The sequence below is a fragment of the Suricata suricatta genome, chromosome 17 (assembly GCF_006229205.1).
Source record: "Suricata suricatta isolate VVHF042 chromosome 17, meerkat_22Aug2017_6uvM2_HiC, whole genome shotgun sequence".
Classification (NCBI taxonomy): Eukaryota; Metazoa; Chordata; class Mammalia; order Carnivora; family Herpestidae; genus Suricata; species Suricata suricatta.
The window spans coordinates 42,664,582-42,677,633 of record NC_043716.1 but is presented as its reverse complement, the minus strand read 5'-3'; the positions used below and the strand labels follow the sequence as shown (position 1 = coordinate 42,677,633).

At 37.0% G+C, this 13,052-nt stretch overlaps 1 protein-coding gene across 1 annotated transcript in view; it reads right to left on the bottom strand.

The window, feature by feature from the left end:
* Positions 1 to 13,052, bottom strand: part of LOC115281646 — a 138,891-nt gene that overhangs the window by 38,160 nt on the left and 87,679 nt on the right. The window contains exons 40-43 of the mRNA XM_029927064.1: positions 7,773 to 7,826; positions 6,853 to 6,957; positions 5,491 to 5,544; positions 4,797 to 4,901 (exon numbers count right to left, since the gene is read on the bottom strand). Coding sequence (XP_029782924.1) covers positions 4,797 to 4,901; positions 5,491 to 5,544; positions 6,853 to 6,957; positions 7,773 to 7,826 — 318 coding nt within the window. The remainder of the gene's footprint in view (positions 1 to 4,796; positions 4,902 to 5,490; positions 5,545 to 6,852; positions 6,958 to 7,772; positions 7,827 to 13,052) is intronic.

Below are 13,052 nucleotides of genomic sequence, written 5' to 3'. Positions count from 1 at the left end.
TTTTCCCTTATTATTTTCTTTACTTTTTTTTTTCTTCTTCTTTTTTTGGTGGTGGGGGTGGTTATGTTTAAATGAAGTTGCTTTTACAACACCAAAGACTTAATCATCCATTTCTTACATAAAAGGTAGCTACTTTTTTGCATGGACCTCAAGCATCTTGTAGTATAGAGGTGGAATTTAAGGAAAGGTATTAAGCAGGCTGTGTTGTAGCTTATGAACAAGTAATAAATTGTATCATTTATCTTGAATGTATCATAGATAAGCTGCTATATAACGATTGTCACTTCAGATAGCTGTGAAATTAGGTGATTAACTAGTTGTTACTTAACCTTCTAGTTTCTGTATAAGTCTAACTACATGAAACAGAAATTGGTGTTTTGATTTTTTACTTTTCTGTTTGGAGTGTCATTGTAACTACTGTATTGTAAATGTTGGAAAATAATTGCATATGTTAAAAAATATGAAACTTTATAAAGTAAAAAAAATAAAATTTCAAAAAAAATTTTTTTCTTAATGTTTATTTATTTATCTTTCAAGAGAGAGAGAGAGAGAGCGAGCAAGCAAGCAAGCAAGCAGGCCAGGGGCTGAGAGAGAGGGCTCCATGTTGCTTGAATGCATGATGCAGGGCTTGAACCCATGAACAGTGAGATCATAACCTGAGCCAGACACTTAACTGACTTGAGACACCCAAGTACCCCCATTGAAAGGTTTTAGTTGGAGGAATAACAAAGTCAGATTTTCACTCTGGTTAAGTCATCCTGGCTGGTGTCTATAGAATGAATATAAGGCAGTGTGACCAGTGGTCCTTACACTAATCAAGAGCCTTTTGTAGTAGTAAGTGAAGGATGATGAAGATTCATCAGTAGGGTAGCAAAGATGGAGAATATATTTGGGCTATGTTTGAGAAGGAAAATAAGAGAACATAAGTCAAATATAGTTTGTGGATTATTTCATGGATAATTGTGGGTAGATGACAGCAGCAGAGAAATAAGAAAATAACTAGGAATGAATTTAACAGGGAAAATAGTTTATTTTTTATAAGTTGAATTTGGATTTCCACTGGGAAACCTATGTCTCAACACAGATTTGGTGATACAGTAGATTGCTTAATTGACCTCCATTTAATCAACCTGATGGACTAAACTATATTCATCATTCATACTGATGCTGATGGTATGCTAAACTTTTATATCTAGTAAGCTACACTTTTAGGAAGCCAGAACACTTGTGTTCTTATAGGTTGAGTTGTTGAGCTTGCTTCCAGGCTTGTTTTCATAAGGAGTTGTACTTATAATTGAGTTGATGATAACTTACTCATTATATAAACTGAGGAACTATAAATGGAAGAGGGAGTTTATTAACATTAAAACAAATTAGAATGTTTTTGAGAGTTTATGTAAAGGTGCATTGCTAAAAAAATAGTTCTGTTGAATTTGGTGTAAAGAACTATAAAAACTTTGGGGAAAGAATTAAAATTCAGGTGGATTCTGATGAGAATTTCTGTTCAACTTTTTAAAAAGCACTTTGCTCCACTTAAGAGAAACTGAAAATGGGGGGCATCTGGGTGGCATAGTTCATTAAGTGTCCAATTCTTGGTTTCAGCTCAGGTCATGATCTCACAATTCATGAGGTTGAGCCCTTCAACAAGCTCTTGTGGTGACAGTGGAGAGCCTGCTTGGGATTCTCTCTCTTTTCTCTCTCTCTCTCTCTCACCCCCCCCTTTGCCTCTCCCCAGCTCATGCACATGCGTGCGTGCTCTCTCTCTCTCTCAAAATAAATTAAAAAACTTAAAAAAACTGAAAATGGGAGTGTAGATGACAAATGGGTATATTTGTGCAAGAAAATCTCCAAAGAGCATTGCTACATTAAATTAAAATGGCGTTGGTCCAATTTTTTTTCATGGAAATAAAACATTTAAGGTACATATATGTCATTTTTATTATTCCTTACGTTAACTAGGTTTTTATATTATCTGATCTTGCCCCTACCATGCTACATAAAAAGGCTTCACCATCCTAATTTGAAATGCATGAATAGTACAGGTTTGAGATAAAAGACTTGAAATCTTAAACACATATGATTAAGTGGACTGATACAGGAAGAGTGTGGTAAGGACAAGACACTGAAAATAGAACTGTTATATTACTATAATTTAAGCCAGTGATTTTCAAAATGTTTTATTGTAAACCATACCAAGAACTCTGTGTGTGCATGCACACACATACACACACACAATCATGAAGACTCATGAAACAATATCTAGCTTTACTATTTTATTCTATTTTATTAAAAAAAAAACTCAACCCACTAGTTTGAAGGGAGAAAGAGAAGGCTATAAGAAAATGAGCTTTCTGAACAAGACAAGGGTGCCCATTCTCACCACTCCTATTTAGTACAATACTAGAAGTCTATGCGAGAGCAATCAGGCAAGGGCATCCAAATAGGAAGAACGGAAGAACCATAACTGTCTTTGTTTGCAGATGATAGATTCTTATATATAGAAAGTCCTAAAGACTCCATCAAAAAACTGTTAGAACTAATCAATGAATTCAGTAAAGTTGCAGGATGCAAAATCAGTATAATGAAATCAGTTGCATTCCTGTACATTAACAGTGAAATATGTGAAAAAGATATAAAGAGTAACACGCACAATAGCATCAAAAAACAACAAAATACTTGGGAATAAATGTATTTGTCTGTCTGTCTGTCTGTCTGTCTTTCTATCTATTTATCTATCTACTTAAAAGTAGGGTTCACAGCCAGCACGGAGCCCAATGTGGGGCTGGAACTCACATCCCTGAGATCAAGACCTGAGCTGAGATCAAGAGTTTGACACTTAACTGACTAGCCACCCAGGCAGCTCTTTGGAATAAATTTAAATAAGGAGGTGAAAGATCTATATAATGAAAACTATAAAACCTTGATGAAAGAAATCGAAGAAGACACAAGCAAACGGAAATATATATCATATTCATGGGCCAGAAAAATTAATATTGTTAAAATGTCCATACTACCAAAAATCATATATAGGTTCAAACCAATTCCTATAAAAATTTCCATGGTATTTTTTCATAGATACAGAAAAAAATCCTAAAATTTATATGGAACCACAAAGGAATAGCCAAGGCAGTGCTGAGAAAGAAGAACTAGGTTGGAGGCATTACCTCTCTTGATTTCGACCTATACTAGTGCTTGCTTCGGCAGCACATATACTCAAACTATGCGACAAGGCTCCTCAAACAACACGGTGCACTGTAAAAGTAGATACATGGGCCAAGAGGACAGAACTGAGAGCCTGGAAATAAAACTTCACATATACAGTCAACTGTCAACAAGGCAGCCAGGAATACTCAATAGGGAAAGGACAGTCTCTTTAATATACGGTATTGCGACAGCTGGATAATCACATGCAAAAGAATGGAATTGTGCCAGGACCTTATACCGCTCACAAAAATGAGCTTGAAATGGATTAAAGACTTAGATGTAGACCTGAAAGCTGTAAAACTTCCAGAAGAAAACAGGGAAAAATGCTCCTTGACATAAGACTTGGCAATTATTTTTTTTAGATAGGATTAAAAAAAAAAAACCCACAAGCAAAAAAAAGAAAAAGAAAAAGAAAAGTTAGTATGTGGGACTACATCACACTAGAAGCCTTTGGCACAGCAAAAGAAACAGTCAACCAAATGAAAAGGCAACTTACAGAATTGGAGAAAGTAATTCCAAACTGCATCTCTGGTAAGGAGTTAATATTCAAACTATATAAGGAACATTCAATAGTAAACCCCACAAAATTCCAGGTAAAAAATGGGCAAAGGAACTGAAGAGCCATCTTTTTAAAGAACACACGCAAATAGTCAATAGGTACATGAATAGGTGCTCAATATTACTAATCATCAGGAAAATGCAATTCAAAACCACAATGGGATGTCACACCACCCTTGTTAGAATGGCTATCATCAAAAAGATAAGAGAGAATAAATGCTGGTGGGGACGTGGAGAAAAGGAAACCCTTGTTCACTGTTGGTGGGAATATAAGTTGGTGCAGCCACTGTGGAAAACAGTAGAAGTTCCTCAAGAAATGAAAAATAGAGCTCCTATATAATCTAGCAATCCCACAGCATATGATTCAAACGCTCACTTTGAAACAGGATTTAAAAAAGATATGTGCACTCCCATGCTCACTGAAACAATTACAATGACCGAGGTATGTATCTGTCAATAGATAATTGGAGAAAGATGTGGTGTATTATATACGATAGAAAATTATTCAGCCATGAGAAAGAAGGAAATCTTGCCATTTGTAACAACATGGATAAACTTTGAAGGCATTGTGTTAAGTGAAATAAACTGGACAGAGAAAACCAATATTATATGATGTCACTTACATGTGGAATCTAAGAAAGCTGAACCCATAGAAACAGTAAAATGGTGGTCACGAGGGGCTGAGGGAAGACGTGGGGAAATGGAGAGATGTGAGGTAAAAGGCACGAACTCCCATTTCTAATGTGAATAAATTCTGAGAATATAATACATAATGGTGATTATAGTTAATAACACTGTATTACCTACTTGAAAGTTCCCAAGAGAGTAGATCTTAAATGCTTTCACCATAAAAAAAAAATAATGATGTGATGTCACAGGGTGTTAACTATGGCAAAATCATTTTGCAATATACAAGTGTATGAAATCAACAGGTTTATACCTTAAACTTACACAATGTTAGATGTTGATGATCTCAGTAAAGATGAAAACAACAAAAACGTCTTAAAAAGTACAGGGGTAATGTTAGTGCTCACCATCATCTGGCAATCTTTCTATCAGATCCATGAATTCTTCTTCTGTGATGCTGATTCCCATGTTTTCTAAAAGAGTGTCCAGCTTCTTGACATCAACACTGCCTCCTAAGCAAGGAGCAGGAAAGGAATATAGTAAAACAACCTTTCTAAAACGACCGTGCATTCATTTGCTGTGTTACTCTTCTTCTTTATCAAGCATATGTTTTATTATGATAAGGAACATTTCACATATCTCTTAGTACTATTGTTAAGATTTTCAAGGCAAATACCAAAAATCCAGTTTTGTTCAGTTACTAGGAGAATAAAATTCCTTTCAGTTTTATGTTGGGATTCTGAAAAGTCAGAGCTAGAGGTGACTCACACAATACTCTATTAAACAAGAGGTATTTCTGTTGCCTGTACTGTCAAATTATTTGCCTCTGCTTTTGGTTGAAATCTTAATCTGACAGCATTCATTCTTCACCTTTTGCTTTGTATTTTATTTTGTTTCTTTGAGGCTGTTAGGGAAATCCAAGACAGTAAACACTTTCTGTAAAATATTAGTTCAGGAAACTACTTGGTTTACCTGATAAAATGCAGATCTACTGAAGAAAGCATAAATAAAGACACAATCATATAGGAAAGGATGATTCCTATTTTAACAACACAACTAACGGCTTCAGACTCAGGCTTTTCACAAGTGCTTCTTACTCACGTTTGAGAGACTTTATGCCCTTCATCAACCTTTTCTTGTACACTTTTTCATGAGCTGTAAAAAAACGGGATATTTTGAAAAGAGTGTCAGAAAGAAAGAATTTAGAAGTCTTTGAGTAAGGACCATTTCAAATTACAAACAGAAAAGTAGATATACCAAAATGTTTGCTCTTAGTGGTAAAGGAGTAAATTGCAAATCATAATTATGAGATACTCTTTTTTTTTTCTGTATTGAGAATGTAGGGACAATAACATCCTCAAATACTGTTTGTGGGAGTTCAGATTACAAATACTCTAGAAGGAAATGTGAGAAGACAAAGTATCTTACATTCTGCAACTCTACTTAAAGGAATTTAATCTCAAAAGATTTCAGAATGTTTGCAAAGATTTATCTACAATGTTGTCACGTAGAAAAGGGACATATATTCAAAGATGGAAAACTGGAAAAATAGACATCAAATTTTTCACAGTAGCTATCACTTTGATTTGGGAATAGAGATGTTTTATCTATGTGATCAAGATTTCTATAATACCCATGTTATCATTGTGAAGAGGTAAGAGTTATAAATAAATATACACATAAATGTTCTCTATCAATCTATCATCTACTGAGCACTAGAAGGATATGTACAAAAATATTAGCAATGGGTATCTTTGGGTTATGGGATTAAAATCATTTTTTTGTGAAATTTTGTGCTTGTATTTAATCTAATGAGGAAGTTAAGGACTGTGGCCTTTTTTCGATGTATAAATTACCCACTTACTGGTAAGCTATATATTCAATGCTGCAGAAACACACACAACTACATTATTAGTTGGTGCTGGAAAACTGGACACCTTCTCTCCTTTTTTTTCTTTTTTTTAAAGTCCTTTTTTACAAATCCAGCTGATCAGTAATCTGAGGGCTGAGTAATGAACTTTGCCTTTGATAGCAACTTATAACCGAAGAGGGTTAGACTGATGATTTTTAAAGCAAAATCTAAGTGATGAGACTTTTCATTGTATTTGCATTAGCTTTAAAAATTTTTTTTAAATGTTTATTTTGAGAGCGAGAGCGAGAGCAAGAGAGAGAGAGAGAGATAGCATGGCAAGCATGGGGGTTAGGGGGCAGAGAGAGGGAGACAGAATCAGAAGAAGGTTCCAGGCTCTGAGCTGTCAGCACAGAGTCCAACATGGGGCCTGAACCCATGAACCATGAGATTATGACCAGAGCTGAAGTCAGATGCACAATCAACTGAGCCACCCAGGCACCCCAGCTTTTCAACAGTTTTCAAGCATGTTTAGTTTACTTTGTAATTTTTCACATAGTTCTACAAAACTAGGCTTTCTAAAAAACCAAGATAGCATCATCCATTAGACTCACCATCAAGAGGCAGTGTCTTCAGCAAGTTCAAATGTTCATTAGGTGTGAGCTCAACCCCCAAGTCTTTTAAAACACTTTCAAGTCTATTGGCATCAACTTTGTCTCCTTTGAAAGAAGAATGGATTGTTGACAAATGGAAATTTTAGGACATTATAATGATCCAAAATAATGAAAAAGCTGAGAATATCATCCTCACTTTCATATTCCCATATATTCCAATAATGTTTAAGAATAAGGAGGCAGAACTGATTCCTTGATTGTCCATAAAGACAGAGAGGTCCCCTAGGACTAATGGCAAGACACCAAAGAAGAGAATCAGGTTACATAATTGGCCAGTAATTTAGGACATCTAGTCTTTTTTTTTTCTTTTTAATGTTGAATCATGTGATTATTATTTAAATCAGAATATTTTCTAATTTATTCATCTTCCTGTATTCTGTGCCTACCTACATTTGGCTATTCAAGTCAGCAGTAATGAACTCAGAAGCTTTTAAGAGTCCAGACTTAGAAGAAATGAGTGGAACTATCACATGCCTTATCCAAAGAGAAAATACATCAGTTACTGTGTGAGGAAATGCAGGGCCAGTGTTGCCAGACCTTACACTTGACTGCAGATTGGATTCAATTTATGGGTGGCCCATTTGCTAAACCTCTGATTTCAACACTGATCAAGATCAGTAAAATACTGGCAGAAACTACAGAAAATGCCATTATTACTTAAATATCACCATTTTATTTTATGGCCCAATGCTAGATAATTCAAAGTCAAAGGCAGAAGTAAAGTTGAATGTAAATATTTCATTAAAACTATGTAAAATATAAACATTAATAAATGTATGATACAATACTGGGAAATACTATGCAAAATATAACATAGGGTTAGAATTCAGTTAAAAATGTTTAAGTAATATCTTACTCACCCGTAAAAGATTTCACTTCATTCATAAGCTTTTCCAGGTCAACTTTACCTTTAACTGTAAGACAAGAAATAAACTGGTTAAAACATGACAATAAGACCAAGAAAAGGTGTTGCATAGAGCAGAAGAATTTAGCAGTATTTACTTGCTCTAGAAAATTTAATCTTTTGAGGGTACACACTTCTAGTTACAAAATAAGTCATGGGGTTGTAATACACAGCATGATGACTATAGTTAATATTTAAATACTAATATTTGAAAGTTGCAAGAGAATAGATCTTAATTTTTTTAATGTTTCTTTTTCTTTGACAGAGAGAGAAAGAGAGAGCAGGCAGGGGGAGAGGGGCACAGAGAGAGAAAAAGAAGTAATGCGGGGCTTAGTCCCAATACCCTGGAATCATGACCTGAGCTGAAATCAAGAGTTGGATGCTCAACAGAACGAACCACTCTGGCACCCTGAGAGATCTTACGAGTTCTCATCATAGTAAAGAATATTTGTAACTGTGTATGGTGATGGACGTTAACTAGACTCAATATGGTAATCATTTGCAATATGCACAAATATTGAATCATTATGCCAAACTTTTATGTCAGTTATACCTCATTATAAAAAATATAAAAACTGGTTTCACACATACACATGCACATGCATGCACACACAGTGCACACAACTAAACTTAACCTTTGCTATACCCTTCATAAGAGGAAAGATGTCAACTTGAATGATAATAAGCGTAAGTACTTCCTGAAACAAGTAATATTCCAGCATTTCCAATGTATTATGCTCAGCGAAGAAAAGTGGCTAATTCCTGTCATTTAGTTTATGAAAAGAAAAGTGTTCTTCCCCACAGTAAAATAATACTCCATGTTGATGAGAAAATCTAGCTATAATCTAGGAAACATTGTGTAAAATGTAGTTATTCATGAGTTCAACAAAATTTGCTTTTGAGTGCCCACAAAATACTCACAGAATGACCAGAAAAGTGCTTCAATCACCAATAAATAATGTTGCTAATTCTGTGGTGAGTTTTCCATTCTTTGGCAAAAATGGAAAAAGGGGTGATGGGCATGGAGGAGGGCAATTGTTGGGATGAGCACTGGGTGTTATATGGAAACCAACTTGACAATAAACTATAAAAAAAATGGAAAATGTGTGTTGGTTTAGCTGGGTCATTATAGGTAACCAAGACTATCATGAAAAAGAGAAGGGATCCTTGGAGAGGATTACAAATTTTGGCCTGGCTTTGTCCATTCATCCTTTCCTTTACCCCTCTGGCTTATTACTGGGAAAATTCTGACCCAAGATGAAAGGTATCTCTGCCATAGGCTGTCTAACTGGGAGGGAGTTCTGTCCCTTTAAAATTTCCAAGTTCATCTCTGCAGAGGAGGAACCTATTAGTCAGAATTAAAACATCTGCATCACAAGGGAAAAATTTTAAACCGAAGTTGGTCATTTTCCTTTATTTATAAAGTTAGTCTTTTGTATTTATTTTAATAAAAATTTTGGGAGGACGGCTCATATCCCTTAAACTACCACCTCAAAGCTGTTTGCCTTTGAAATTCAAATATTGCTGGCCTCTCTAGGCTGTCAGGGCTATGTCAAACCTTCCTCTCTGGCTGTGTTCTGGAGGAAAAAATGCACATGGGATTCTTTCTCCTCTCCACTAGGGAAGCACCTCCGAGAGGTGTCAGAGCGCAGGAACAGAACTAGAGAGTAGTAGATCTGGGGAAACGCTTGGCATTTAGAATCCTGAAGACCCTGATGAAGATCAGTAAAGGCTAGCACAAGAGCTTGCCAATTCCTCTGACTCCTAAAAGAGCAAGAAGGAAGAAAACAGGTGGGCGGTAACATTTATGCTCCTGAGGTGGTGGAAATACAGAGATGCCAGAACAGATGCTTCCTTCTTTTCTAGATGTTTGAAAGTAATCTGTTATGGAATATGTAATATTAAGTGCTAAATAAAGAATCTTGAAATAGAAAGGAAATTATTTAAGTTATTATTATTATTATTACTATTATTGAGAGAGATGGGGAAGGGGGAAAGGGAGAGAATCTTAAGCAGACTCCATGCTTAGTGCAGAGCCCAATGTGGGTCTCCATCTTACAACTGTGAGATCATGACCTGAGGAGAAATCAAGTTGGATGCTTACCTGAAAGAGCCACCCACGTGCCCCTATGAGAAATTTTGAGTTGTTTGTTTGTGGGAGTTGAAAATGTGTAGTTGGGGAAGTAAAGACACTCCCAAGATCTCATGGTGGGGAGTGGAGGAAACAGCAGCAGGAGTAAGAGTCTTCCAAAAGTTTGCACTTACCGGGATTGTGTGGGGGCGAGAGGGAAGGGATAAAAGTGAAATGAAATATTTGATGGGAAAGGCTATCTTGATGGAGAATAAAGTAGTATATTGTTGCCAGTAATAGTTATTATATTTAAGTATGACAGTGAATAGGAGGAAAAGAAATGTAAGGCAATGAAATATGACCCTTCTCTCTGAAAGCTTAAAATTAGGAAGAAAACAAATATAATGAAAGACAACTTGAACAAATCAGTGATAATAAACATAAGAAAAAAAACAATAGAAATAATAAACATAAAATAAGAATAAATAAAATTAAATATGTCCAGTGTTACACCAAATCTGAAGAAACTGAAATTTCTCATTAAAAAAGGAATGATAGGGGCACCTGGGTGGCTTAGTCAGTTAAGCTTCCCTCTTCGGCTCAGGTCATGGTCTCATGGTTCGTGAGTTTGAGCCCTGTATCGGGCTCTGTGCTGAGAGCTGAGAGCTTAGAGCCTGCTTCAGATTCTGTGTCTCCCTCCCTCTATGCCCCTCCCATGTTTGTGCTTTGTCTCTGTCTCTCTCTCTCAAGCATGAATAAACATTAGAAACGAAGAAGAAAGAAGAAGAAGAAGAAGAAGAAGAAGAAGAAGAAGAAGAAGAAGAAGAAGAAGAAGAAGAAAGAGAGAGAGAGAGAGAGAGAGAGAGAGAAAGAGGGAGGGAGGAAGGAAGGAAGGAACAATTATATCTTCTTTATCCATTCATCTCTTGATAGGCATTTGGGTTCTTTCCACACTTTGGCTATTGTCGACTGTGCTGCTATAAACATTGGGGTGTATGTGCCTCTTCAAAACAGCATTCCTGTATCCTCTGGATAAATACCTAGTAGTGCAAGTACTCGGTTGTAGGGTAGTTCTATTTAAATTTTTTTTTGAAGAAACTCCATACTGTTTTCTAGAGTGGCTGCACCAGTTTGCATTCCCACCAGGAGTACAAAAGGGTTCCTCTTTCTCCACATCCTCATCAACATCTATTTTATTTTTAGAGAGAGAGAGCGGGTGAGCAGAGGAGGAACAGAGAGAGAGGGGAGAGGTGGGGGGAGAGAGAATCCCAAGCAGGATCCACACTGTCAGTGCAGAATTCAACACGGGGCTCAATTTCAGAAACCATGAGATCATGACCTAAGCTAAAATCAAGAGTACCAACTGTGCTACCCAAGTGCCTCAGGAATAGTATTTTATTTTATTTTTTATAATTTATTGTCAAGTTGGATTCCATATTAACACCCAGTGCTCATCCCAACAAGTGCCCTCTTCCATGCCCATCACCCATTTTCCCCTCTCTACCCCCATCAACTCTCAGTTTGTTTTCAGTATTTAAGACTGCCTCTTTCGCAGGTGGTGCTGGGAGAACTGGACAGCAACATGCAGAAGAATGAAACTAGACCACTTTCTTACACCATACACAAAAATAAACTCAAAATGGCTGAAGGACCTGAATGTGAGACAGAAAACCAACAAAATCCTCAAGGAGGAAGTAGGAAACAGCCTCTGCAACCTCAACCACAACAATTTTCTACTCGACACATCCCCAAAGACAAGGGAAATGAAAGCAAAAATGAACTATTGGGACCTCATCAAGATAAAAAGCTTCTGCTCTGAAAAGGAAACAATCAAGAAAACTAGTAGGCAACCGACAGAATGGGAAAAGAGAGTTGCAAATGACATATCAGATAAAGGGCTAGTATCCAAAATCTACAAGGAACTCACCAAACTCCACACCCAAAAAATGAATAACCCAGTGAAGAAATGGGCAGAAGACATAAACAAACACTTCTCCAAAGAGGACATCCAGATGGCCTACAGGCACATGAAACAATGCTCAACATCATTCGCCATCAGGGAAATGCCAATCAAAACCACCCTGAGATACCACCTCATGCCAGTCAGAGTGGCTAACTCTGAACAGATGCTGGCGAGGATGTGGAGAAACGGGCACCCTCCTACACTGCTGGTGGGAATGTAAACTGGTGCAGCTGTTCTGGAAAACAGTGTAGAGGTTCCTCAAAAAACTATCAGTAGAATTCCCCTATGACCCAGCAATAGCACTGCTAGGGATTTACCCAAGGGATACAGAAATGCTGATGCACAGGAGCACATGTACCCCAATGTTCATAGCAGCAATGTCAACAATAGCCAAATCTTGGAAAGAGCCTAAATGTCCATCACCCGAAGAATGGATCAAGAAGATGTGGTTTATATATACAATGGAGTACTACGTGGTGATGAGAAAGAATGAAATATGGCCATTTGTAGGAAAGTGGATGGACCTCGAGGGTGTCATGCTAAGCGAAATAAGTCAGGCAGAGAAGGATAGATACCATATGTTTGCACTCATAGGTCTAACAGGAGAACAGGAGAAACCTAATGGAGGACCAGGGGGAGGGGGAGGGGGAAAGTGAGTTGCAGAGAGAGAGGGAGGCAAAATCTGAGAGACTATTGAATACTGAAAATGAACCGAGGGTTGAAGGGAGAGGGGGAAAAGAGGTGGTGGTAATGGAGGAGGGCACTTGTGGGGAAGAGCACTGGGTGTTATATGGAAACCAATTTGACAATAAACTATTTTGAAAAAAAGTCTCTTATGGTTTGCCTCCCTCCTTCTCCTTAACTATTTTTTCTCCTTCCCCACCCCCATGGTCCTCTGTTAAGTTTCTCCTGTTCCACATAAGTCCATTGACATTTCAAGTGAGTACTGAAAGATATGAATTTAGAGCCATGCAGTTGCCTGTATAGTTGGTATTTATGGTGACAGTCTCTGGTCCTTTCCATTCTTTGCTGCTTTGGGTCCTTTTTTGTTCTGTTTCATCTTTTCTCCATTCAAAGCGCCCCCTTAAAATACCTTACAGGGCTAGTTTAGTGGTCACAAAATCCTTTAGTTTTTGTTTGTTTGGGAAACTCTTTATCTCTCCTTCTATTTTGAATGACAGCCTTGCTGGATAAAGAATTCT